At 46.3% G+C, this 27,943-nt stretch overlaps 2 protein-coding genes and 1 long non-coding RNA gene across 10 annotated transcripts in view; 2 read left to right on the forward strand and 1 right to left on the reverse strand.

Moving 5' to 3' along the window:
- The window catches only part of LOC136391515 (uncharacterized), a 28,153-nt gene extending 3,529 nt beyond the window's left edge, over nucleotides 1-24,624 (forward strand). Inside the window, exon 3 of the long non-coding RNA XR_010748864.1 lies at nucleotides 24,387-24,624. This is a non-coding gene — a long non-coding RNA (uncharacterized lncRNA). The remainder of the gene's footprint in view (nucleotides 1-24,386) is intronic.
- AATF (apoptosis antagonizing transcription factor) overlaps nucleotides 1-27,943 on the forward strand; it is a 182,749-nt gene that overhangs the window by 144,221 nt on the left and 10,585 nt on the right. The gene's annotated exons all lie outside the window — the stretch shown is intronic.
- The window catches only part of ACACA (acetyl-CoA carboxylase alpha), a 328,759-nt gene continuing 318,390 nt past the window's right edge, over nucleotides 17,575-27,943 (reverse strand). For all 8 annotated transcript variants that reach the window (XM_066363215.1, XM_066363212.1, XM_066363211.1 and 5 more), the window contains 3 exons: nucleotides 27,691-27,861; nucleotides 20,664-20,800; nucleotides 17,575-18,769 (listed from right to left, as the gene is read on the reverse strand). In XM_066363215.1, the coding sequence (XP_066219312.1) occupies nucleotides 18,646-18,769; nucleotides 20,664-20,800; nucleotides 27,691-27,861 (432 nt within the window). In that variant the 3' untranslated portion in view covers nucleotides 17,575-18,645. The remainder of the gene's footprint in view (nucleotides 18,770-20,663; nucleotides 20,801-27,690; nucleotides 27,862-27,943) is intronic.

The raw sequence follows: 27,943 nt of genomic DNA on the forward strand, positions 1-27,943 counted from the left end.
AGAGGGTGGCAGACCAGAGTAGATTTTGAGGGACGGTAATAATAAAATGGGTATAGAAGCAAGTGACTTTGATTCTAAAAGGATCACTTTGTAACTTGATTAACTTAGAAAAGTGTCAGCGTCCATCCCTGTGCATCGCTGCTGAACGGAAGTTTAAACTTCATTGTTCCTACATGAGGGGTCGCTGGGGCCTCAGCAGGCACTGCAGACACAGGTGGTCTTTCTAAACAAGCTCTTCCGGAGGAACTGGGAGAAAAGACCCCGTGGGCACAGCTGCCGATCTCGAGGATCTGTGCCCTGTGGGTGGTGACAGGACAGCCATTGCACACGCCCCGCTGTGAGCCAAAAGTAAACCCCTGGCTGGGGGGTCTGGGGAGAGCAGTGGCAGAGGAGAAGGGGGCTGTGGAAACCGGGCGAAGGCGGGAGGGCAGGCTGCGGGTGTTGGTAGTCAGGTTAGTACACCCCTCCCCCTTGCTGGTTATAGTTTTTACAGCTTTGATATGGACGTGTAATTTACATACCATAAAATTCACTCATTGTGAATGTACAATTCAGTGGTTTTCAGTGAATTTGTGGAGTAGTGCTGCCATCCACACAATCATCACTCTTAGAACATTTTCATCCCCCAACAAAGAACTCTGTGCTGGTTTGCAGTCCATCCCTGTTCCATCCCGGGTCCATTCCTGGTCCATCCCTGGTTCCATCCCTGCCCCCCGGCAATCACTGACCTGCTTTCCGTGGCTATGGATTGGTCTTTCCCAAATGTGTCCTATAAAAAGAATCTGCAGTGTGTGTGTGTGTGTGTGTGTGTGGTCTGTGTGTCTTGCTTCCTTCCCTTAGCTTGAGGTCCGTCCATGTCATAGAACGTTGGTAGTTTGTCTTTTTATTGCTGACTAGTACTGCTACGTTCATTATCTGTTTACCTGTTGACATTTGGATTGTCCCCAGATTATGTATAAAGCTGAGATAAACCAGTGGTTTTCAGCCACCAGTCTGCAGACTGGTGCTGGTTCACAAAAGCAGTAACCACCCTGCTGTCATATGAAGATTATAGACCCAATGATCTTTGTTGAATTCACTTCTGCTCAGGATGATTGCCACTTGTCAGCCTGTATCATCAATGAAAATACTATTGGTTTCTTAAATCTTTGGAATTTGTAGGCTCCTTCGAACAACCTTTTGCACCATGCAGAGCATTTACAAATCATGCACAATGGCCCTGGCCAGTTGGCTCAGTGGTAGAGTGTTAGCCTAGTATGTGGATGTCCCGTGTTTTGATTCCTAATCAGGGCACACAGAAGAAGCGCCCATCTGTTTCTCCATTCTTCCCTCTTGCTTCTCTCTCTCTCTCTTCCTCGCAGCCATGACTCGATTGGAGTGAGTTGGCTCAGGCACTGAGGATGGCTCCATGGCCTCCACCTCAGGTGCTAAGAAGAACTTGGTTGCTGAGCAACAGAGCAAGGCCCCAGATAGGCAGAGCATCACCCCCTAGTGCAGCGGTTCTCAACCTGTGGGTCACGACCCCTGCGGGGGTTGAAAGACCAAAACACAGGGGTCGCCTAAAGCCATCAGAAAATACATATTTATTATACAATACATTTTTAAATAAAGTGTTTTGTTCGTTTGACCCCCGCCGGGGTCGCGACCCACAGGTTGAGAACCGCTGCCCTAGTGGGTTTGCTGGGTGGATCCCAGTTGGGGCACATGCAGGAGTCTGTCTCTTTACCTCCCTTCCTCTCACTGAATAATAATTTAAAAAATCATGCACAAAATGCATTTGGATAAACTTATGTAGTGTTCAGTGCATCATACATGTGGAGTTCAGAAATCAAGCACTAGCTCGTACCACATTGCACTGTTATGCATAAGATGAAGCTTTATTTGTTGCATGTTTCTGTTTCCAGATGGCTAGATCACTAGTCCCCAAGTGTAAAAAGGTTAAAAACCACTGATATAAACAATCACATGGCTTTATGGAACATGATTTCACTTTTCTTGGAAAGATACCTAGGCATAGGATTGCTGGGTCATATGGTAAATTTATGTTTAACTTTTAAAGAAATTGTCAAACTGTTTTTCCAAAGTGGCTGCGCCACTTTGCATGCCCATCAGCAATCTGTGAGGTCCCAGTTGCTCTATGTCCCTGTTAATACTACTGATTGTCTGTCTTATGATTATAGTCATTCTAGTGAGAGTGGACTCTCATTGTGGCTTTCATTATATTTCACCAATGACTAATGATGTGGAACAGCTTTTTATGTGCCTATTAGCCACTCATAAATTTACCTTCTTTGCCAAGCATCTATTCAAATCTTTTGCTCATTTTTAATTGAGTTGCTTGTCTTTACTGCATTATAAGAATGCTTTATATATTCTAAATACAAATCCTTTATCAGCTACATGATTTTCTCCCATTCCGTGGCTTCTCTTTTCATTTTCTTAAGGTTGTCTTTTGAATCATAAACTTTCATAATTTTGATGGTCTCTTTTTTTTTTTTTAATGGATTGAGTCTTTGGTGTCAGATCTAAGAAATCTTTGCCCAACCCAAGGTCACAAAGATTTTCTCCTGTGTTTTCCTCCAGAAGTTTTATAATTTTAATGCTTACATTTAGATCTGTGATCCATTTTGAGTTAATTTATACATATGGTGCAAGGGTCTAAAAATGTAATTTTTATGCATATCAATTGTTCCAATACCTTTTATTGAAAAGACTTTTCCCTCTTTGAATTGCCTGGATTCCTTTGTTGAAAATCAGTTGACCATAAATGAGAATTTGTTTCTAGACTCTTAATTTTGTTCCATTCTACTTGCCTATTTTTACACTAGAGTTTTGAAATTGCATAGTCTAAGTCCTTCAAATTTTTATTAAAATTATTTTGGCTATTCTGGTTCTTTGCATTTCCATATAAACTTTTAAGATAAGTTTGTTAATTTTTATAAAATTGCCTGCTTGCGTTATGATAAGTCTTATATTGAATCTGTAGATTAATTTAGGGAGAATTCCTATCTTAACAACATTGAGTCTCCTAGTCCATGAACATGGAACGTCTCTTCATTTATTCATATTTAGTATTTCTCGACAGTGTTTAGTAATTTTCAGGGTACAAATCTTGCACTTTCTTTTTTTTACAGAGACAGAGCAAGAGTCAGAGAGAAAGATAGATAGGGACAGACAGGAATGCAGAAAGACGAGAAGCATCAATCATCAGTTTTCCGTTGTGGCACATTAGTTGTTCATTGATTGCTTTCTCATATGTGCCTTGATCGCAGGCCTTCAGCAGACCGAGTAACCCCTTGCTTGAGCCAGCGACCTTGGGTTCAAGTTGGTGGGCTTTTTGCTCAAACCAGATGAGCCCGTGCTCAAGCTGGAGACCTCGGGATCTCAAACCTGGGTCCTCCGCATCCCAGTCCGACGCTCTACCACTGTGCCACTGCCTGGTCAGGCCAAATCTTGCACTTTTTAAAATTTATTCCTAAGTATTTTGTTGTTTTTGATGCTACTGTCAATGAAATGCTTCCTTAATTTTATTTTTGGATTGCTCTTGCTATTATATAAATAATTTTGTATATTGATATTGCACCCTGTGACTTTCCTGAATATATTAGTTCTAGTTTTCAAAAATGGGTTCTTCACACAGAATCATGTCATCTGTAAATAAAGACAGTTTTAAGTCTTTCCAATCTACAAGCTTTTAATTTTAATTTTTAGCCTATTTGGCTAGATCCTCCGATATAATGCTGAGAAGTAGAAAGAGTCAACATTTTTGCCTTATTCCTGATCTTAGAGGAAAAGCCTTTACTCTTTCAATATTAAATATGATGCCATTTGAGGTTTGTCATAGATAGATGCCCTTTCTCAAGTTGAGGAAATTCCTTCCTAATCATAGTTTGTTGAATATTTTTATCTGGAATGGATGTTGAATTTTACCAAATGTTTTTTCTGCATCAATTGAGATGATCATGTGGTTTTTGGCCCTTATTCTATTAATATTATGTATTACATTAATTGATTTGGATGTTTAACTTTGCACTCCTGGGATAAATCTCACCTGGCTGTGGTGTATAATATTTTTCTATGTTGCTGGATTCGATTTGCTAATATTCGCTAAGGATTTTTGTGTCTATCTTCATGAAGGATATTGGTCTGTAGTTTTCCTGTGATGTCTTTGTTTGGCTTTGGTATCAGGATAATACTAGCTCATAGAATGAACTAGAAAAATGTTTCTCTTCTGTTCTCGGAGTTCGTGAAACATTGGTATTTCTTCTTTAAATATTTGATAGAGAACTCACCAGCAATGCCTTCCAGGACTGACTAGGCTGTCCTTTTTTTTTTTTTTTTCTTCTTGTATTTTTCTGAAGCTGGAAATGGGGAGGCAGTCAGACAGACTCCCGCATGCGCCAGACTGGGATCCACCCGGCACGCCCACCAGGGGGCGATGCTCTGCCCATCCTGGCGTCGCTCTGTCGCGACCAGAGCCATTCTGATGCCTGAGGCAGAGGCCACGCAGCCATCCTCAGCACCCGGGCCAACTTTTGCTCCAATGGAGCCTTGGCTGCGGGAGAGGAAGAGAGAGACAGAGAGGAAGGAGAGGGGGAGGGGTGGAGAAGCAGATGGGTGCTTCTCCTGTGTGCCCTGGCCGGGAATCGAACCCGGGACTTCCGCATGCCAGGCTGATGCTCTACCACTGAGCCAACCAGCCAGGGCCTAGGCTGTCCTTTTTTAATTACTACTTTAATTTCTTTACTTGTTATAGATCTATCCAGATTTTCTGTTTCTTTTTTTTATTTAATTAATTGTGTTTACGTAGATTCTAGGTTTCTGTTTCTTAAGTCAGTTATGGTAAATGTGTGTCTTTCTAGGAATTTGTCTTATCTAAGTTGTCTAGTTTGTTAATATAAAGTTGTTTATATTTCTTTATAATCCATTTCACTTCAGTAGGGTCACTAGCAGTGTCTCCTCTTTCATTTCTGATTTTGGACATTTTCTTTTCTTTTTTTTTTTGGTCAATTTTGTTAATCTTTCAAAGAACTAAAGTTTTATTAATTTTTCTCTAATTTTTTTATTTTATTAGTTACTATTCTAATCTTTACCTTTTCCTTAATTCTGCTTGCTTTGGGTTCAGTTTGTCCTCCTTTTTTTTTTCAGTTTCTTGAGATGGAAGTTTAAGTTATTGATCCAGACCAGTTATTGTTGAATTGTCTCTTCTTTTAATTTTTACCTTATGTATTTTTGGGCTTTGTGTTTATGTATGTATACATATAAAATTGTTATAACTTCCTGACACATTAATGCTTTAATCAGCCCTCTGCCTTTGGCTTATTTGCTGTTATTTATTTTTTTACATTTTATTATTTTTTTTAATTGAACTTATTGGAGTGACACTGGTTAACATAATTATTTGAGTTCAGGAGCCCAATTCTACAACAGCTGTCTGTACCCTGTGCTGTGTGTTCGCCCCCCAGTCAAGTCTCTGTCCCTCGCCCTTTATCCCCTCACCGTCCTCTCCCTCCCCCACCCAACAAGCACCACAGTTTTCCATGTCCATGAGTATTTTATTTTTCTTTGTCCTTTTCTGTTATTTTATTGTTCTTCTATACATGAGGAGTTGTTTTTCTCTAGCTTCTTTCAAGTTTTTTTCTTTGTCTTTCAAAAGTTGACTATGATACAGCTCTTGGTACAGATCTTTTTGTGTTTATCTCCTTGGGGATTTTCAGCTGCTTAGATCCGCAGATTGTTTTCTATCATATTTGGGAAGCTTTCAGCCATTATTTCTTCAAATACTTATCCGACCACTTTTTCCCCTTCTGGCACTCCTGTTACACATAGACTTTCACACCTGATGTTGTTGCACGGGTCTTTGAGGCACTGTTCATTTTTCTGTCAGTCTGTTTTCACCCTGGATAATTTCAATTGCTCTGTCTTCAAGTTCACAGATTCTCTTTTCTTCTTTCTTAAATCTGTTTAGTCTCTCTAGTTAATTTTTAAATTTGCTGTTATGTTTCACATTTCAACTCCAGAATTTAATGTGTGTGTGTGTGTGACAGAGATAGAGAGAGGGACAGATAGGGACAGACAGACAGAAAGGGAGAGAGATGAGAAGCGTCAATTCTTCACTGCAGCACCTTAGTTGTTCGTTGATTGCTTTCTCATATGTGCCCTGACTGGTGGGGGGTATACAGCAGACCAAGTAACCCCTTGCTCAAGCCAGTGACCCCAGGTTCAAGCTGGTGAGCTTTGCTCAAACCAGATGAGCCCGCACTCAAGCCAGCGACTTTGGGGTCTCGAACCTGGGTCCTCTGCATCCCAGTCCTATGCTCTATCCACTGCACCACCACCTGGTCAGGCAAGAATATTTTTTATTGTGGTAAAACATGACCATTTTAATGGTTTTAAGCTCACTGGCATTAAGCACATTCATCTTGTTATGCCCCCATCACCGTCATCTATCTCAGAAAATTTCTCATCATTCCAAACTGAAAATTTCCACCTTTTGCAGTAGCTCATTCCCTCCTCCCTTCAGCCCCTGTTAACCGCTGTTCTACTTTCTGTCTCTGTGAATTGGACAATTATAGATGCCTCCTATAAGTGGATGATGCAACAGTTCCCATTTTGTGTCTGGTATAATGTGTCACTTAGCATAGTGTCTTCAAGATTTATCAATAATGTAGCATGTATCAGAATTTTATTTAGAATTTACTTAATAATTTCTATAATAGCTGATTTGAAGTCTTTATTTGCAAAGTCTAACATTTGGGTCCACATAGGAACAGTTTCTATTGGCTTATATTTTCTTCTGAGGTTGGGTTATACTTTCCTGTTTCTCTGAATGTGTCATAATGTTTTGGTTAAAAATTGAATATTATATTATAGCAACTGTGGATTCTAATTTTTCTCCCTGAAGGTTCTTTTTGTTTTTGTTTTGTTGTGTTTAATAACTTGATGAAATCTGTGGATTCTGTTTCCTCAGTGGTTAAGCCTAGCTTCATAGGTATCATCCTGTGCCCAGTGATTAGCCAGTAACCTAAGGTCATCCAGTGATCTGGGCAGCTGTTGTGCTCAAAGACCTTGTAGCACTAAGTCTTCCGCTTTCTGTTGATAGTGTTGTGTGTGCGTGTGTGCGTGCGTGCACATGTGTGTGTGTATGTGCAGGAGTGCATTAAAAATTTAGGCAGCCTTTAAGCATGCCCTGGCTTTTACTTTCTGGTGAGACCTCTTGTATCCCCTCTTCATGTGCTTAGAGGTTCATGGTCAGTTAGGGACGTGTGGATAGCTTAGACCAGCAGTTCTCAACCTGTGGGTCACGACCCCGGTGGGGGTCGAACGACCAAAACACGGGGGTTGCCTAAAGCCATCGGAAAATACATATTTTAATAAAATAAAAGCCCAAGATCAGGGTGCCACATGGTTGGGTGAGGGCTCCCTTTTTAGGTTGCAGACTTCTCATTGTATACTGACATGGCAGGAAGGGAAAGGATCTCTGGATCCTCTTTATAAGGTGTGATTTTATTCATAAGGGCTCCACTCTCACAACTGACATCATCCCAAAGACCCCAGCTACTAACACCTTCACCTGTGGGGGTTAGAATTTCAACATATGAATTGGAGGGGAGCATAAACATTCAGACCATAGCATTCCACCCCATCCCCCACACCCATGTCCTTATTGCATGGAAAATGTATTCATTTCATCCCAATAGCCCCCAAACTCTTAACTCAGGGGTCGGGAACCTTTTTGGCCGAGAGAGCCATGAATGCCACATATTTTAAAATGTAATTCCATGAGAGCCATACAATGACCCGTGTACATTACGCATTATCCAATAAAAATTTGGTGTTGTCCCAGAGGACAGCTGTGATTGGCTCCAGCCACCTGCAACCATGAACATGAGCCGTAGGAAATGAATGGATTGTAATACATGAGAATGTTTTGTTGGTTTTTTTTTGTGTTTGTTTTTTTACAGAGACAGAGAGAGTCAGAGTGAGGGAAAGACAGGGACAGACAGACAGGAACAGAGAGACGAGAATCATCAATCATTAGTTTTTCATTGCGCATTGCGACACCTTAGTTGTTCATTGATTGCTTTCTCATATGTGCCTTGACCATGGGCCTTCAGCAGACCGAGTAACCCCTTGCTTGAGCCAGCGACCTTGGGTCCAAACTGGTGAATTTTTGTTTAAACCAGATGAGCCCACGCTCAAGCTGGTGACCTCGGGGTCTCGAACCTGGGTCTTCCGCATCCCAGTCCGATGCTCTATCCACTGCGCCACTGCCTGGTCAGGCAGAATGTTTTATATTTTTAACGTTATTTTTTTATTAAAGATTTGTCTGTGAGCCAGATGCAGCCATCAAAAGAGCCACATCTGGCTCACGAGCCATAGGTTCTCGACCCCTGTCTTAATTCATTCCAGCATCAATTTAAAAGTCTAAAGGCCAAACTCTCATCTAAACATCATCTAAGTCAGTGTTTTTCAACTGCTGGTTCGCGGACTGGTCCCCCAGAAACTTTGTGCTGGTCCGCAAAAGAGTTAACCACCATAATGTTGAATGAAGACTATAGTTGCACTGATCTTAGTCAAATTTGCTTATGCTCAGAGTCCCCAAAATAGTTCTATTTTCACTGGTCCTTAGGAGTAAAAAGGTTGAAAACCACTGATCTAAGTCAGATATGGGTGAGACACAAGGCATAATTTACCCTGAGGCAAGTCCTCCAGCTGTCACCCTGGGAAATCAAATTATATGCTTCTAAAATATAGTGGTGGGGCAGGCACGGTACACATTCCCTTTCCAACAGGGAGATATAGGAGGGAAGGAAGGGGTGATGGTTCCCAAGCAAGTCCAAAACCCAACAAGGCAAACAACATGAAATCTTAAGGCTGAGAATAATCTTTAATTTGATGCTCTGCCCTCTGAGGTGGGGGAGGTACTATATTCTGGACACCCTGAGTGGGGGGCTTGTCTTTTGGACACATTGGACCTCCTGGGGTGTACCTTTCCCCTTGACTTTGCTGAACACGGTGCACTCCACAGCTCTCCTGGGCTGGAATCAAGCACCAGTGGCACTACCAGTCTGGGGGGCTTTAGGAGGGGCCTCCTACCTGCCATGGCTCAGCTTGATAGGGGTCTGGCCCCTACAGCTTTGGGTGGGGGTCATCTGGCCTATTGAAACCCTGGCAATGCACCCCATCTTTGAAACTGAGGAGGCAGCCCTGATGATCTCTGAATTGCCTTTGGGGTCCTTCCCTTGTCTTGAAGAATAGAACATGTTAGAAGCTGAATAGCTCTATGGTCCCATCCTGTAAAATTTAGGAAGCCCAATTTCCTTCATTCCTTCCTGTCTTCTCCCCCCTTAAGTTTAAATAGCATTTTCCTGCTGGGAGTGCTGATTAAGTCCATGGTTTACACCCATACTAATTTCCTGATCAAAAGGTCACTTGGCCACAACCTTAGAGTTCTCTTCCGAACATGCTTTTTCATTTACAATATGGATAGACTGAAAAATTTCCAAATTTTCAATGTTTGCTTTCCTTTTAACAATTTTTTGTTCATTGATTTGAGAGAGAATAAGAGAAGCATCAACTCATTGTTCCACTTAGTTCCTTTTAGTTGTGCACTCATTGGTTGCTTTTTTTTTTTTTTTGTATTTTTCTGAAGTTGGAAACAGGGAGGCAGTCAGACTCCCGCATGTGCCCGACCGGGATCCACCTGGCATGCCCACCAGGGGGCAATGCTCTGCCCATCTGGGGCATCACTCTGTTGCAACCAGAGCCATTCTAGCGCCTGAGGCAGAGGCTACAGAGCCATCCTCGGCGCCCGGGCCAACTTTGCTCCAATGGAGCCTTGGCTGCGGGAGGGGAAGAGAGAGACAGAGAGGAAGGAGAGGGGGAGAGGTGGAGAAGCAGATAGGTGCTTCTCCTGTGTGCCCTGGCCGGGAATCGAACCTGGGACTCCTGCACGCCAGGCCGTCACTCTACCACTGAGCCAACCGGCCAGGACTCATTGGTTGCTTCTTGTATGCACTCTAAGGATTGGTCATGTGACCGGGGTTCACTGGGATGGTGCTCTATACGCTGAGCTGCCTGGTCAGAGCCCAACAATTCTGTCTTTAAGTCATTTCTCTCTTCATACAGTTTACTATAAGCATTCGAGAGAAACCAAGCTGCACTTTCAATTCTTTGCTTAGAAATAGCTTCAGCCAAATATCTAAATTCCATTGCTCATAAGTTCTACCTTCCACAAAACACTAAGAGATGAACACAATTCAGCCAGCCAAGTTCTTTGCCATGATGTAGCAAAGATCTTCCCTCCAGTTTCCAATCACACCTTCCTCATTTCCGGCTAAGACTCATCAGAATGGACTTTACTTATCCACATTTCTACCAACATTCTCTTTACAGCCACTCAGGTATTCTTAAAGAAGACAGGAGCTTCCTCTATAGCTCTCCTCTTCTGAGCCCTCACCCAAACCGCCTCAAAGTTCTGTTTGTGGCAATGTGGGCTTTTCCTAGCATGGACCTCCAGACTCTTCCAGCCTGTGTCCATTACCCCATTCCAAAACTGCTTCCCCATTGCTACGTTAGTTCTAGCAGCTCCTCACTCCTGGTATCAGTTCAGCTTACTGAGCTATAACTGACATGCACGGTTGTAAGATATTTAAAGGACACATCATGGTACTTTGACATATATTGTGAAATGATTTCCTCATATAGTTAACACATCCATCACCTCACATATTTATTTTTAATTTTAATTTTTTTAGTGTTTGTGTGAGAACACTTAAGTTCTCTCTTGGAAAATTTCAATTATATAATACAGTGCTATCAACTATAGTCACTAAGTTCTTATTCATCTTATAGCTGAAAGTTTGGGGTTTTTTTTTTGTTTTTTTTTTTACCAAACCCCTACTTCTGCACCCCACCCTAGGCAACTATGTTCCTACTCTGTTTCAATGGATTTATTGTTGTTGTTGTTTTAAAAAAGGATTCCACATATGAGTCATACCATGCAGTGCTTGTCTTTCTCTGGCTTATTTCACATAGCATAATGCCATCTACGTTGTCACAAACAGCAGGATATTTTTCCTTCTCGTGGTTGAATAATAATACTTCGTTGTGTATATATACTGCATCTTCTTAATCCATTCATCTGCTGATGGACACTTAGGTTGTTTTTTTTGTTTTTTGTTTTTTTTTTGTATTTTTCTGAAGCTGGAAATGGGGATAGACAGTCAGACAGACTCCCGCATGCGCCCGACCGGGATCCACCCGGCACGCCCACCAGGGGCGATGCTCTGCCCCTCCAAGGGGCGTCGCTCTGTCGCGACCAGAGCCACTCCAGCACCTGGGGCAGAGGCCAAGGAGCCATCCCCAGCGCCCGGGCCATCTCTGCTCCAATGGAGCCTCGCTGCGGGAGGGGAAGAGAGAGACAGAGAGGAAGGAGAGGGGGAGGGGTGGAGAAGCAGATGTGTGCTTCTCCTGTGTGCCCTGGCCGGGAATCAAACCCGGCACTTCTGCACGCCAGGCCGACGCTCTACCACTGAGCCAACCGGTTAGGGCCTTAGGTTGTTTTAATATCATGGCTATTGTGAATAATGCTGCAGTCAACATGGGAGTGTAGATAATCTCTTTAATATCCTGTTTCCATTTCCTTTAGATAGATACATTGAGGTGGAATCGCTGGGTCATATGGTAGTTCTATTTTTAAGTTTTTGAGGAACCTCCATACTGTTTTCTGTAAAGGCTGCACCAATTTACATTCTCACCAACAGTACACAAGGGCTTGCTTGTCTTCACATCTTCACCAACACTTGTCTCTTGTCCTTTTGATGCTAACCATTCTAATAGGTGTGAGGTGGTATATCTCATTGTGATTTGGATTTGCATTCTTTATTAGTGATGTTGAGTGCCTTTTCATGTACCTGTAGCTTTTTTTTTTTTTTTCATTCCTTTTTTTCAAATTTTCTGAAGCTGGAAACGGGGAGAGACAGTCAGACAGACTCCCGCATGCGCCCGACCGGGATCCACCCGGCACGCCCACCAGGGGGCGACGCTCTGCCTACCAGGGGGCGATGCTCTGCCCCTCCAGGGCACCGCTCCGCTGCGACCAGAGCCACTCCAGCACCTGGGGCAGAGGCCAAGGAGCCATCCCCAGCGCCTGGGTCATCCCTGCTCCAATGGAGCCTCTCTTCGGGAGGGGAAGAGAGAGACAGAGAGGAAGGAGAGGGGGAGGGGTGGAGAAGCAGATGGGCGCTTCTCCTGTGTGCCCTGGCTGAGAATCGAACCCGGGACCCCTGCACGCCAGGCCGACGCTCCACCACTGAGCCAACCGGCCAGGGCCTGTACCTGTAGCTTTTTATAGCCATTTGTTTGTCATCTTTAGAAAAATGTCTATGCAGTGCCTCTGTCATTTTTTTGATCAGATTGGTTTTGCTATTGTTATAGGTTCTTTATATGGGATATTAACCCTCTATCAAATACTGTATATTATTTGCAAATACTTTCTCCCATTCTGTAGATTGCCTTTTCATTCATTTTGTTGATGGCTTCCTTTGCTGTGCAGAAGCTGTTTAGTTTGATGAAGTCCCACTTGTTTATTTCTGCTTTTGGGGTCAAATCCAAAAAAACATCAAGACAAGATCTTAGCCCCCATTTTCTTCTAGGATTTTTATGGTTTCAGGTTCCAATTTTTAATCAATCTTGAGTTGATTTTTGTGTCTGCTCTAAGACAAGTGTCTAGTTTCATTTTATTGTATGTGGCTGTCCAGTTTATTTTCTTGGCTTTGTTGTACATTGTCTATATATGTGGGGTTATTTCTGGGCTCTCTATTATATTCCATTGATTGGTGTCTGTTTTTATGACAATACCATACCATTTTGATGACTATAGCTTTGTGATATAGTTTAAAATCAGGAAATGTGATGCCTCCAGCTTTGTTCTTTTTCAAGATTGCTTTGGCTAGTCAGGGTCTTTTGTGGTTACATATTAATTTGAGGATAGTTTTTCTTTCTGTGAAAAATGTCATTGGAATTTTGATATAGATTATTTTGGATAGTATGGACCTTTTAACAATATTAATTCTTCCAACCTATGAGTATGGAGTATCTTTCCACTATTTTTCCTGCCTTCAATTTCTTTCATCTTATAGTGTTTTATAATTTTCAGTGTACAGGTCTTTAACCTCCTTAGTAAAGTTTATGTCTAGGTACAGTACTAAGTAACACTTCTTTTTTTTTTGTATGTTTCTGAAGCTGGAAACGGGGAGGCAGTCAGATCCCGCATGTGCCCGACCGGGATCTACCCGGCACGCCCACCAGGGGGCGATGCTCTGCCCATCCGGGGCGTCGCTCTGTCGCGACCAGAGCCACTCTAGTGCCTGGGGCAGAGGCCAAGGAGCCATCCCCAGTGCCCGGGCCATCCTTCGCTCCAATGGAGCCCCGGCTGCTGCGGGAGGGAAAGAGAGAGACAGAGAGGAAGGAGAGGGGGAGGGGTGGAGAAGCAGATGGGCGCCTCTCCTGTGTGCCCTGGCCGGGAATCAAACCCGGGACTTCCACACACCAGGCCGACACTCTACCACTGAGCCAACCGGCCAGGGCTAAATAACACTTTTATAATTTCATATATTTTGTTATGCATTGGTAAAGTATACATGTGTGTTTCTTAATTAAAAACGTCTTTTTTCATAATCTAGGATGATTTGGGGATGTTTCATAGGGCTGGAATGGATTAAATCTATTTCAGTTCTTTTAAATGGGAGAAATTTGTTTGATAATTGAGTTGACTGACTTACGAGCTTGGTTACAGAACAAATTAAACTTGTATCTCAAGGTAGCACTGTATTTTATTTTTTGACCTAATTATAAATGGAATTGTTTTCTAAATTACTTTCTGATAGTTCATTAATAGTATAGAAATGCAACTGACTTTGTATATTAATTTTGTATCCTGCAACTTTACTAAATTCATTCATTACTTCTAACAGTTTTTTGGTGGTATCTTTAGGACTTTGTGTGCCTGCAAATGGAGTGTTTTACTTTTTTCTTTTCCAATTTGGATGCCTTTTATTTCTTTTTCTTGCCCGATTGCTCTGGTTAGGACTTCCAGTAGTATGTTGAATAAGAGTGGGCATTAGTTCCTGATCTTCCAGATTTACACTGTTGAGTATGATGTTAGCTATAGGCTTGTCATATTTGGCCTTTATTACGTTGCAGTATTTTCCCTCCATACCTAGCTGCTTCCACATTTTTAGGTTTGTTACAGCAGCACTGCACTCCTGGCCCAACTTTGTCTTAGTCCATTTTGGCTGCTATAAAACAGAACAAAAACCAACGAACAAAAACACCACTAACTGGATATTTTCTAAACAGAAGAAATTTATTTCTCACAGTTCTAGAGGCTGGAAGTCTGAGATCAGGGTGCCAGCATGGTCAGGTGAGGGTTTTCTTCTTCTCGGGAGCCTCTTTTATAAGACTAATCCTACTCCTGCCTCCACCCTCATAACTTAAGCATCTCCCAGAGTCCCTACCTTCTAATACTATCATTTATTGACATTAGGGTTTCAGCATGTCATGGGGGGGTGTAAATATGCAGACTATAGCGCTTCTCAGTGATACTTTTGCTTAACGTCCTTGTAACTCAGTGCCTAGAGACGATCCTAGATCCTGCTTCCATAAGGGGGTGATTCTCTGACAATGCCCATGAAGGTTTTCCTGAGTGATGACAGGTGCATAAGGAAGGGGTAGGGTATGGAGAAACCTGAAACCTGACATTTGAAAATTTGTTACTAATGCCCACCAATTGGTTCATATTAACTCATTTAGGTAAAGTCCTCATCATCATAGTTCACAGATTTGGGAGTCAGGAGCTTGTCCAAGGGCAGGAGTGAGGGAGGGACCAGATATTTGAACCCAGTTTCACCTTATTCCAGAGCCCATGCTCTTTTAAGTGGCTATGGAAGTATCTGTCAGTAGAGCCAAGAGTGCTGTTAGCTTTTTCCTAATTCAGGGCCTAGATGTCTTCAGATGTGCTTTGCTCTCCTCACCCCAATCCTGCTAAATCCAGAAGGCCAGTTATAGAATTAATGCTTGGGGTTAGACTCATCATTCTACCCCGCTGAGCTACAGCGTGTATCAGTGCCTTTTAGTTGCTTATGGGCTGAGCCCTCTGAGTGGACCCAGGTCTTCTCAGAGCTGAGGCTCCATGGTCATTCTGCCCCTCTGCCCTCCACAGGGGGTCTGATGTTTTGAAAGATTTTGCTTGCCAAAATACTGCATTTATGAAGATGTCCCATTCCCATTATTTATTAATTGCCCATTGGCATTCTGGCTAGCATGAAATAGCCAGTACTACTTCCTGGGTAGATAAGACCCTGTCATCAGAAAGACAAAACAGCAAGCATGGTGGGCTTTTGCTGCCTGAGGCTCACGCAGTGTCTGAAGGATTGCAAACAGCGACAGTCACCCATTCTATCTTGGTGTGGCCTTGCTCAGGACGTACACACAGAGCTGAGCCTGGAGCAAGATTTCTTGGCACCCATGGCTGTGCTCTCTTCTTCCAGTTACTCTTTCTAAATCCTTTATACCCAGTCTTCCCATGTCCCCAAACCATCAAAGGTGTCCCACTCTCTCCAGGACATACCTGTTCTTGGCCTGGTACATAAGGATGTTCACAATGTTGCTTACATGCTTTTTCAGGTCTCGTCCATCCTCCCCCCAATCACTGTGCTTCTACCTAGCATTTCTAGCCTCTTGAATAACTTGGCAAATGTTGGTACCCTCACTTGGGACACCCTGCCTTCCTCCCCAGCGGAAGCCCCTCTGCCAACAGGTGTCAGCCCGTCTGCACCTCTCACATGCCTCAGCGCAGGAAGGGTCCACCCTGCTGGTGTCAGGCATTTGCATTTGTCACAGTGGTCTTGTTTTCCAGTTGAGGAAACACAGGTGGGCCTGGGATTAGATCACACAGCTCTTGCTGGTCAACCCTCTCATTACTCAAAGTAGTATCAATGGAAATCGAAATTTTCCTTTTATTAAACAGACTGAAGGAAACATCACTCCCCAACAGGCGCGCTCCCACAGCAGAACTTTCCCCCATTCGTCGTGCCAATGCTCCTTAGGAACACCAGCAGTGCTGGCTGAGTAGGGACACCTTTAAGTCCGTGCCTCAGCCTGGACCTCACCTGACTGCTTAGGGACGGCCGAAGGTCCAGGGCCTCGTGTTGCCCAGGGCTGCTGCCCCTGGGGCTCAGCAGCAGCCAATTTCCCTCGGACTCCAAATCTTCCTTCTTACTCCTGTTTCTAGAACATCTAGCTCAGGGTGACTCAACCTGATACGTGTATACTTTAGTATTTTGTTTCACTTTGCCACCCTAGGCTTTGCTGTACATCCCAGAGACAAGCAGTGTGCCATTCCATCGTGAGGCTGGTTCTGCTGTGGGCGGGGAAATGGCTTACCCCCGGGGCTGGAAGCGCCTCTGCCTCGAGTGGAGTGAGTGGCAGGGCATCGGCTAAATGACAAACAGTGACTCTTCTGCAAATGTGGAGGTTTATTTCAACAAAATGTGAAAATACATTTGACAGAAGCTCCTTGTCCATTCACTTCTCAGAGACAGGGGAAGGCTGCTTCTTGAACGAGGTGGACAGACATGGCAATCTCTGCTCTAGTGCATCTGGGTCAGCACTTCACCGACCTGTCTCCTGCCTCAGTGGCCCTGCATGGGGATTGGGCTGTGGCTCCGCCTGTCCTCTCCATGTAAAAAGTCCCTGCCCGGGGTAAGCCCTAAGGTGAGGGTTCTGGAGATGGAGAGGTAGGCAGTACAGGGTTCTAGAAAGGAAACGGATTCCTAATGTGCTGTAATTTGGTAGAGGGGGGAGAGGTAACCGGCTGTCACCTACCCTGCCTCTGGACAAATGCCAGGGCCGATGGGTGCATGACTCACAGCAGCTGTCAGTGTGTGGAGTTTATTTACTGCAGGGAAGTGTAGAGGAATGTGCTCAGAGATGAATTCAGTTCTTACCGGCAAGCAGGTACTAGCAACAGTGGGTGGTTCCTCCCGGGCTGCAAGTTGTTCCCCAACTTTGCCTGCCCTTCCCTGATGGTGCCCAATGCTTGCAGCTTGTACCAGGGCAGCCTGGCCGAGGCCCTGAGCTCCTGGGGGCAGCGACACTGTGCCCATCTGCAGAAGGCCCTGAAGAAGGGGAAGTGGAACTCTTTCTTGTGTGTGAACTACAGGGTTAAGGCTCCAAACTGCAGTCTGTACACAAGTATTCGTACCGGTGCTTCTAAAGCGTCTTAGTGATTTCCTCCGTGGTCATCAGTGACACATGCAATTAGCTGCGCCGTAGGAACCGGATGCTACACCAGCCCTGGTCACCTGCCACTCTTGCTTTAGGAATACCAACGGGGGAGTCAGCAAGCTCTTTCCTGGAATAAACTGGTTCTTGAAGATACACAAATGTTCGCCACCACCCGTGAGGAGGCCCCTGCTGCTGGCTAGGCAGGGACAGTGAGCCTGAAGACAGCACCAAGAGGGAGTTGTAGATAACCTTAAGGTCATGTGGATTCTGTGTCCCTGCAAGCCTCTCCACACTGGGAAGGCTGCCTGGTGCCAACAGCACAGATGCCCCGGGGTCCTGTTGACACTGGGAGGTCTGCTGCCCACGTAATTCCAGGAGACCAGGCCCACAGGGAGCAGGACTGTAGGTGCTGGGACAGGCCCTGGGAACAGAGATGAGCGACTCTGTAGGCACTGTAACATCCTGTGACTGTCAAGCTCCAGGCTCAATAGAAACAACCTTCCAAGTCCTAAAGAGAGACTATTTGGCCCCCTTTCCCTGTGGCAACTCCCTCCCGTCCATGACAGGGCAGCCCCCAGGCCCCTCTGCTGACTCAGGCTACAGCACTGCCTGCCCCCACCCCCACCCCCGCCCCCGGGCCTTGCAGCTCCCGCAGGTGCCCTGGCCAGTGGAGCAGTGACACACAGGGCAGTGTTACATCACCACCTTTCCATTCTAAGAGAACCAAACTCAAGGTTGAGGCCCCTAAATCCCCAACAGTGACTTGGTCCGTTCCTTTCACTGCTCTTGGATTGTGGTCTGGCCTTCATCTTTGAGTTCCTGTAGAGCGTGCCAAGCCCATGCTGTTTTTCTTCATGAACAGGTGCCCGGTGTGATTAAACTGGGACTGGTTCCTCTCCAGGGCTGAGTGTAAGGGCAAAGAAATACAGAGGGAGGCTTCCTCCTCTCCCAGACCCCGCCCCTCCTCTGCGGCCTGTGGCTGCAGACTCATGGGGCTGGGGACGCGGGAGGGCTGCTGGGACCAAGCGGCTGTCAGGACAGGAGGGCAGCCCTGCTTCTGTGTAGTGAGACCTCACGGTACATGTGTACCCTTCATTGCCTTCTCAGGTGTGTGCAGGAAGAGGGCTGTCCTCACAGCCACGGTAATAAATACTGAAGGGGACAGGTGTGACCGGTGGGGTGGAGCAGGCTTTGTGACCCACTGCAGTGTGTCATGTAGAGCCTGAAAACATTTGAGGGGAAGCAAATTGTCACTTTGATTCCAGTGCCAGGTCTCCTGTGCCTTCTCAGTACACTGGTTTCAGGTGTACAGGCAGCTCTAGCCCTTTTCTCTGGGGGTGGGGGCGGCGCTCCCTACGTTGACGGGGAGTCCATTGTGGAGAGGATCCGGACGACTTCTGCTCGCTGGGTGGGCGAGATGTGCTGGGTCATGTGGATGATGGAGTCCATGGCCACCTCGGGGTTGGCCTGCACCAAGCTGGAGGGGAAGAGGGGGAGGGTGAGAGAGGGCAGAAGCAGAGGAGTCTGAAGGCAGCCTGAGAACTGCCGTGCAAGTGTTGGCAGAGCTCCGTGTGGATGCGCCAGTCAGCACCTCACCAGACTGGGCGTCCTGCAGGAAAAACGGCCCCAGCAGCAACGTCAGTAACAAGATAAACCTGAAACCTTTTGCTATCTCAAAAGGTAAGGAAGTACTTCGAAAAAACCGATGGAGCCATGTCACAAAGACAGTGAAACCAGCATAAAGGGATGCCCATTGGCTAAATCTGGGACATTTTGGGCATCAAAGTATGTGTAATAATTAAAAATTATCAAAGGCCTGACCAGGGCAGGTGGATAAAGCATAGGACCCAGGCTTAAAACCCCGAGGTCTCTGGCTTGAGCAAGGGGTCACTGGCTTAGCTGGAGCCCCCCAGTCAAGGCACATATGAGAAAGCAATCAATGAACAACTAAGGTGTCACAATAAAGAATTGATGCTTCTCATCTCTCTCCCTTCCTGTCTGTCTGTCCCTCTGTCACACACACACACACACACAAAGAATAGAAATTCACTAGTCTACAGCAGTAGCAAACATATAAGTGAGTGGAGGAGGAGAGGACTTTTGCTCACAGAAGAAGGGGTGGTGACTGGAGGATGTGCTCGAGTTGGAAAGTCATTCTGAACTCTCCCTGTAAAGACGGCACTGAGTGGGAATCATCCATGGGTGCTGAGTCCAGGTGAGAACTCTGATAAGGCTGGGGTGTTTGCACGGCCCTCAAGTGTCTCCCCACAGACTGTTCACTAGGTGCCAGGGGGAAAACCAGTCCTTATACACTGGAGAAACTGAGGAACATCTTGACAAATGCCAGGAGCGGCAGATGGCATCGTGTGTCTCCAGAGGAGTTGCCTGTGAAGGCCACACCGCCACGTAGGCACATATGATCCGAAACTGATCCTGAGGGAACGCCTGACAAACTCAAAATGGGAAGTCCCACAGACGGGTTAGGAGCATGTGTGCGCTCGCACACGGTAAAGCCAGTAGGGAAACGTAAACAAGTGCATCTGGGTGCAGAGCTGGTCTTTGTTTTTGTTTTTAGTTTTGCAAATTTTCTTTAAGTAAACTGTTTCCAAATTAACCACTTTAAAATTGCCCCCCGCAGTGTCCACCCCTATCCTGTGGAGAAGCCCAGGGCTCTGGAAGACAGTGAAGGCTCTGCTGGGGGAGGGGTGGCCCCAGGAAACTATGGGCAATCCTCTCTGATGGGACCGCTGGTCCAGTGGGGTGTCTGCACTTAGAGATAATGGCTGCACTCAGAGAGCTACGGCTCCATCTCGCTGAGGAGCTCCAGTACCCGGGGACTGCGCTGAGGAGGGGCTGTGCTTCAGGGCTTGGTCCCTCTGCAGGTCTCTACAGTGGTCTCCAACAGAGACCACAAAGATGGTAACGCATCGTCATTCAAAATTTGTTCTAGGCCCTGGCCGGTTTGCTCAGTGGTAGAGCGTCAGCCTGGCGTGCAGGAGTCCCGGGTTCGATTCCCGGCAAGGGCACACAGGAGAAGTGCCCATCTGCTTCTCCACACCCCCCCTCCTTCCTCTCTGTCTCTCTCTTCCCGTCCCGCAGCCAAGACTCCATTGGAGCAAAGATGGCCCGGGCGCTGAGGATGGCTCTGTGGCCTCTGCCTCAGGCGCTTGAATGGCTCCGGTTGCGGCAGAGCATCGCCCCCTAGTAGGCATGCCGGGTGGATCCCAGTTGGGCGCATGTGGGAGTCTGTCTGACTGCCTCCCCGTTTCCAACTTCAGAAAAATACAAAAAAAAAAAAAATTTGTTCTAAACTTGTCACTCCAGAGAATTGAGCCCCCTTCCCCTGGAGGAGTCCCAGCTGTGGCTCTCACCTGCGGATCTGCTTGAGGACGTAATCTCTGCTGATATATTTGATGTTTTCCTCTATCACTGAGCGCACGCCATCTTCCTCTGTCAGCTGTTTCTCCAGCCACTCCACTAGGTCCTTGTTATTGTCCCAAACATAGGCCTGCAAACAAATGAATCCTGGTCAAACACCAGGGGCCAGGCCAGACCCCAGAAGAATTTGCTCCATGTAAAAAAGTCGTTCACGAGTCTCTGTTACTGTTGACATTGTAGAATGAGAAAACTGGCCTCAAGACAGGAGCTGTCCTCATCCTCCCTAACTTTGCTACAGGTCCCTACTAGGCTCGTCCGCTGCCCCCCCCCCAACCCCCCCAGGCATCAGTGCTAACATTCCGACACTGGGCCTGTCAATAATCTAGGTCTCTGCTGACTCCGCAAAGGCTGAGGAACCTGGTTAGAAGCCAAATGGTTTAGTCGAGTGCTGATTGAGAGGGAAAGGGTATGTAGTGGTTGAAAATGAGACCCAGTTCCTGTAAGGTAAGTCTCTAGTCCCTGCTGTCAGGTCCAGCTGACAAGGTGCCTGATTGTGGACGTAGATAGAGCCCACGGTCTTTCAACAAGGCAGGGGGTTGGGGCTGATGTGAGGGAAGTCCTGCTGCTGGGGGGGACAGCCGGAAGGTCAGAAGCCCATTTTATTTTCTATGAGACTATTCGGAAAGGTCAAGACATCTGTAACCCTGAGAGACTCCACAAACCCCCCTTGCCGTCTTTTTTCAAGATCATTTAGCTGAGTATTTCCTAGGTAGTTGACTACATAATAATTCAGGAGTGTGTTAGAAACCTAATAGCCTTGCTCTTCTCTCATTTTCTTTACAAATCATTTAGGAATCGTTTTGTTAATGGTTTCCGGAAAACCAAGTACCACCATTAGGGCTCATTCATATTTATGTCATTTTGTTTGGGTAATTAAACACAAAGCTTGTCATTTAAAGGTGCGCTATCCTTTTCTGTTATCACTAACGAAGTCAAAGTCAGAATGACAATGAGTTTGGCGCTATAATTTAATAGGTAGGTGCATTAGGGACTCTCAGAGGCTTGAGATGTGGCTCAGGATCCTGGCCCTCCCACCGCTGTGACTGGGCCTGCAAGGCACGAGGGTGCATTCACTACACCCTCCCAGAGGCAGCACGGGGGAAAAATAGCCCTGCATGGCTTTCTCACTTCCTACTCTGTGCCTGTAAAAATAATGGTTTCTTTTCAGACTCACTTCCCATTTCTAACTTAGCTGGCAAGTTAGATGTGACTGGTAATTTACCATGTTATGCAATTAACTTCCACATTTCTAACAGTTCTTAATGAGTCCTTCAGAGCTGAAGGATTAAGGATCAGCAACATGCCTTTTCTAGCTTTCTGTTGAGTTCTTTTTCTGCTCCCAAGTTGCCCATCTCTGTGGCCAAGCGGGTGCAGATCTGAGTGAGCTGTCCCACCGCTCTGGGCCTCGGGCAGGACTGCGAATGCGGCTCTGAGGCTAAACGGCAGGAAAGGGGTTTGTTTGGAAGGGAAGGCGTGGGGTCCACGTCCATCTCTATTGACGGGTATGTGGGGGTGATGCTTCCCTCTGACACTGCCCTAAGGCCTCACATACGATACACCGGACTCGGCCATCTCCATTTCTATTGCTGCTGCTCTGTGGCTTGAGGAATTTGGAACATGCCCATACTTGTGGAGCTCTGGATGTAGGAGAAACTAAATAACTATTGCTTGGATTTCAGGATGAGAAAAAAACTAGGTTTACCCAAGAACCCCAAAGTCTTTCGTTTAGGAGAATATTTAATACTCCTATTAATCATTTTTAATCCGTTTGCTTTTAATTAAGAAACAGCATGATGCTTTCCTATCAACATATGCCAGGGAGCAGATTAATTGTGGCTTAAGATAACGCTCCTTGATTGGTGTAATGTATTAGCTAACGAGACGCCTGCTTCTAACAATGCTCAGACACTACTCGGGAAAGCCAGCTACCCTCTAGAGAAACTCTTCTGCCTTCCCCTCCTGCAGCCACAGAATGTGCTAGGTGTTTAAATGACACATTAAACAAGTTCCCAGACAGGATCAGAGCAACACATTCAAAGGTTTAGAACTGTTGCTCCACAGCCTCCCCTTTGAAAACCTCCTGACATGAATGATCTGCTGTTCCAAGCACAGCAGCTGGACAACCAACAAGCCAGACGTCAACAGAGTGCAGACCGCAGCGCAGGGCGCACGAAGGCCAGAGGGCCACAGATCTCAGTCAGCTGCATTTTTAGTAAGGATAAACAAACTTAAGCACCAGGGTGCCATAGATTTTTCTGCAACAGACCTGGGAGGGTTTAACATACATACTGTTGTGAGCTAACTTCCTTCCCGGGAAAAGCAAGGGGCCCTTCTGCTGGGTTAGGGAATGGACAGTCCTCATCTGCCCTCTTAGAACAGAATTATAAGACTCCTCACTCCAGCCATCCAGAAGGATGAGCCAATCCTATCCCCAGGGGTGGGGGGAGCTGGAGACAGCCATGATCATTTCCCTCCTGAAAATGATGAAAACGTGGCTCCTTAGTGTCCCAGGGTGGGTTTTAAATACGTGGGAAATGCTGGGCTGCTCACCTCATCATAGGCTTGGGCCCATATGTCACCTGCCTGACACTCGTCCCAATTAGACATCTTAATACGAACAAAATATCAATAATTAAACATCTCTACACTGATCTTACAAGAATGTTCAGCAGACCCTTGATCTCTCTACATCAGCAGATAAGCATCTCTAGTACTACTCAGCCTGTGTGAAGTAATTAGCCTATCTTACAAAATCTAAATGATCTGTTTAGAAAGTTTTGTTTCTAACATATCGATAGCTGTTAAGTCCTCTTTACTCGATAGCATAGCAGGCCAGGGAGTGACCGGGGCACAGCCTGATGGAGGTGAGCCTTGATGCCATGCCCTGCAGATAACTCACCTAGGAGCTGCCTAGAGACACCTCAGCCATGTGATTTTTTTCCTGAGGCTGTGGATTACCATAGCAAGTGGTCGTGTGGGCTGGGGTCTCCTGAGAGCCTCTCCAGGGCCACGCAGTGCTGCCCAGGTCCTGCCTCACCTCCAGCCTCGTTGGTCCCAAATCAGAAGTTTGGTGCATAGATCTGTCCATGAGTTACTCGAGGCCAGGCCCTGGGGACAGTGGCAATCAAATGGCCTACCAACAGTGCTTTTCCTGTCATCCTCACAAAGATCCCCACTGACCACAGCTCATCCGGAAATCAGGAATAAGTGAATGGGTAGCTACCTGGACAATAAGAATGTGTCATGGCATCTTAGGTTGTGGATAAATTATAGCAGCCAAAACAAGGAACCGTCACTGAGATTCCACTATGATCATGGAACCAGCCCCGTCCTGCCAAGATCACTAAGTTCTACATCTTTAACTTTTAGTCTAGGTTACATTGTTATTATCTTCTAACAACCTGTGCTGGAAGAGGAGGAAGAAACTGGCATATTTTGTCTGATGATGCCAGTCACTGCGCTCCATACTTCACAACTGCTCTACACAGAGTGCCAATCTCTATTTCTACTAACGGCAGGGGGAAGAATCAGTCGGTTTGAAAAGCCACAACCCTCTAACTGGATCTAAGAATTAAGAGAGAAAACATGCCCAGGAAGCAAATGTGTGCCATGTTCTCACAACCCAATTTAAACCCAAATTTTTTTTTTTTCTTCAGAGAGCTATTGCTACGCTTTTCTTCTGCCTGCAGTGAAATTGTGAACAATAAACCTACTAATTCCTACAACAGGATTGTCCCAGGGACTCAAACAGAATCCCACAACTCATGGTAACAGATTCCCCTAAGGCAGCGATGTTCAGCCATGTGCCACAAGAATATTTAAAATATGCAAAACTTGACTAGTCGGGAGCACTGACCTCTTTTCCCTTAGCTCATCAGATAAAAAGGACAACAGTAGCTGTTGTCATGAATGCCTTGTCCTGAGCCATAAATATATAGGTTGTATCTTATTGGTCATATGGCCTATTAAGATTGGGTCTGATTGGTTAATTCTTGGTACCAGAAATCCTTACATGCAAGTATAGGCACCTGATATTTTAAAAAGTCACTTTTGAGCTTGACCAGGCGGTGGCGCAGTGGATAGAGCGTCGAACTGAGATGCAGAGGACCCAGGTTTGAGACCCCGAGGTCGCCAGCTTGAGCGTAGGCTCATCTGGTTTGAGCAAAAGCCCACCAGCTTGAACCCAAGGTCACTGGCTCCAGCAAGGGGTTACTCAGTCTGCTTAAGGCCCGTGGTCAAGGCACATATGAGAAAGCAATCAATGAACAACTAAGGTGTTGCAACGCACAATAAAAAACTAATGATTGATGCTTCTCATCTCTCTCGTTCCTGTCTGTCTGTCCCTGTCTATCCCTCTCTCTGACTCTCTCTGTCTCTGTAAAAAATAAATAAATAAATAAAAATTTTAAAAAGTCACTTTTGAGCAAAAAAAGGTAGGTAATCACCATTAAATCACCTTTTGTAAATCAAAGTTATACCTATTTTTTTTGTCACAGTGGTGAAGAATATATTTTTTGGTGTGCTGCAGAATCTCAGTAATTAGTTTATGTGCCACGAGATGAAAAAGGTTGAAAATCACTGCTCTGAGGGAAGAAAAGAATTACCTGTCTCAGTTATGTAGTATCACAGTGTCTTCAAATTTTCAGTCCCAGAATCTCTTCAGGATTAAGATTAAAAAGCCAATTCTCTGAGAAAAAGAATGTGCAGCACAGCAGGCAGATGCCTGTCACTTCACACCTCTCCCTCCCGGGAGCCACAGTGAGGGCCAGAGGGCCGCTCCCTGTGCAAAGCCAGGATCTGGGCTCAGCCAGTCCTTGCACTCGAAGGCCACGGCACCCAGCGTCTGTCACTGTCGGAGGGACCAAGCAGACACTGCGGCCGCCCTTCCAAGGCCGTGCAGACGGTTCTGAACGCTGCTGCACCTTGTCTCAAGGGCGATGCAGACTGTGTTGCCCACCCCACACTGAGCTAGGTCCTGCTGAGCCTGCAGAACAGGCGGTTTCAAAGCCACATCACAGGATCCCCCACCCTCTTTCTCTTGGGCTGTCCTGGACGGAGAGCTCAGGAAAATGCTGTCTTTTGTAGATGGGGACAAGGAGAACCGCCCAGTTCTGGGGCAGAGCTGGTTCCCAGGGCCTCAGGCAGCCCCGCTGGAGCCGTCTTCTGTACTTGGTTCCCAGCCGGGAGTCTGCCCACACACAGGCCTCTGTCCTCTCCACCAGGAAGAGATGGCAATGACCTCTTTCTCCAGACACAGTCCCCCGGAGCCGGATGCTGAGGACTGAAGAACCTATCCACTCACTTCATGCTTGGAGGAAAGCTATTCCTTCTCATCCTTGTGCCCACTGAGGCCGCGCACATCCATTAGTGACTAATGTGGTAGGAAGGCGGTGCGGGCCTCTCCTGGCCACACGCACACACTCCATTTACCTAGCCAGCCACTCTTAACTGGAGAACAACCTCTTATTTTACACTTGCGTGACTCTCAATGCCAACTTCCACTAGAAGCTGCCAGTAGCCACTGACAAAACTGTCTAACTCAATTATGATGCCACAGACTGACCTTAACCTGAACCAAATGTCACATAGGCTGCACTCCCCTGCTGCACATCTGAAATATTTATCCAAAGAAGCTTTTCAGTCGTAAAAAAATAATGGATAGGCTTAACACAAAGGTGAACCTTAGAAGGACCCGGAATCACTGACTTTAAAGCCGACGGCAAACCTTGGTGTCCCTTCCTGAGTGCTCTCAGCACAGGCTTCAGGGGACACTTTCTGGAAAGGAGCTGGAGCACCCCCGCCCCACCCCCCATCAGTAATCGACCCAGTATCACCAGACGTTTCTGATCATGCAGCTCTCAGGAAGAGAGACAAACATATTTTCAGCGCATACTACCAATATTCTGGTAAAATGTTTATTTGATTAACATGACTGACTTTTAACCCATACACTACCAATAAAGGTTAATTTCTTTTACTTAGTAGAAATAAATAGAAATAAAAGTTCTAACTTTTCCTTCCTGTCTTCTCATGGACTGTCTTTTGGAAGCCAGGATTTCAGGGGCAGGTGCTGGTGCAAGAGCATCAGACAGGGCTGGGTGGGGTCACTGCCCCAGGGCATGTGTCCTCTGAGAGACTTCCCAGAGTCATAGCTACCAGTTCCTTCCAGCTCAGATGTGAAATCAGACTGTTAGGGTCACAGCACCTACTACCTAACTGCTGTCACCTCTCTCAGGCTCTGGCTCCCGCCACCCTCAGTTCCACCCTCCGCACAACACCCTGAGCAGTCTTCCTACAACACAGGTCAGACGATGTCTCTGCTGCTTTGAACACCTCACGGCTCCCCCAGGACCAGGTGCAGGGCCCTCAACACAGTGCCCACAGCCCAGCATGACCTGCTCCCAGCCACCCAGACACTCCTGCAATCATGACCCTTCTGTGGACAGGCCTCAGAACAGGCCGCGCCCTGACCGGCACATCCTGCCCACACCCCTGTCCAGCCTCTTCCTCTGGTTCCTTTCTACGTGGTTTTCAGGTCTCTGCGTCATCACTTCTACAAGTCTTCCCAGACTCCCCTCCTCCCTCCCAAGGAGTGGGTCAGGTGTCCTCTCTCTGTGCTCTGTGACCTCATTGTCGGGCGTGACCTCTGGACTGCTCTGGGTCTCCCTCTGGATGGTGAGCTCTGTGTGGACAGGAACACTGTCTGCCTCTTTGACTCCCCAGGGCCTAGTGCAGTATCTGGTATTGAGCAAGTATTCAAAAAAGTTTGCTGAGAGAATGAGCTATAAAAAGTGCCCTACCGCCTCTTCTGACAGACGTCAGGACAGGTTACTGTAGGGGAAGGAAATGGGGCTTAGGACTGTATGCTTGCCTTCCAGGCCTGGGACTCTGAGGTGACAAGCCCAACTGTCCTCGGTGTGAGGAGCATGGCATGAGGGCTCCTCCAAGGGCGCCACCCACCTTCACCGTCCCTTCCACTTCCACAAACCAGCGCCTTAACATGGCCTGGATCTGGCCGTCAGTCAGCTCGGGGTTGGCACTGTGGATTTTCCTCTTGACCAGGTCCTCCAGCAGGAGCCGCCTCAGCCGCCAGTAGAAGAAGGTACGGGATGTTTTCCAGTCCAGGATGTCCTATTGCCGACAAGAACAAACTTAGTCGCCCAGTCCCAGTTCCTGCTCAGGGCACCCTTCAGAATGCAGCCCCTACGCCCTG

The sequence above is a fragment of the Saccopteryx leptura genome, chromosome 2, assembly GCF_036850995.1.
Source record: "Saccopteryx leptura isolate mSacLep1 chromosome 2, mSacLep1_pri_phased_curated, whole genome shotgun sequence".
NCBI classification, from domain to species: Eukaryota; Metazoa; Chordata; class Mammalia; order Chiroptera; family Emballonuridae; genus Saccopteryx; species Saccopteryx leptura.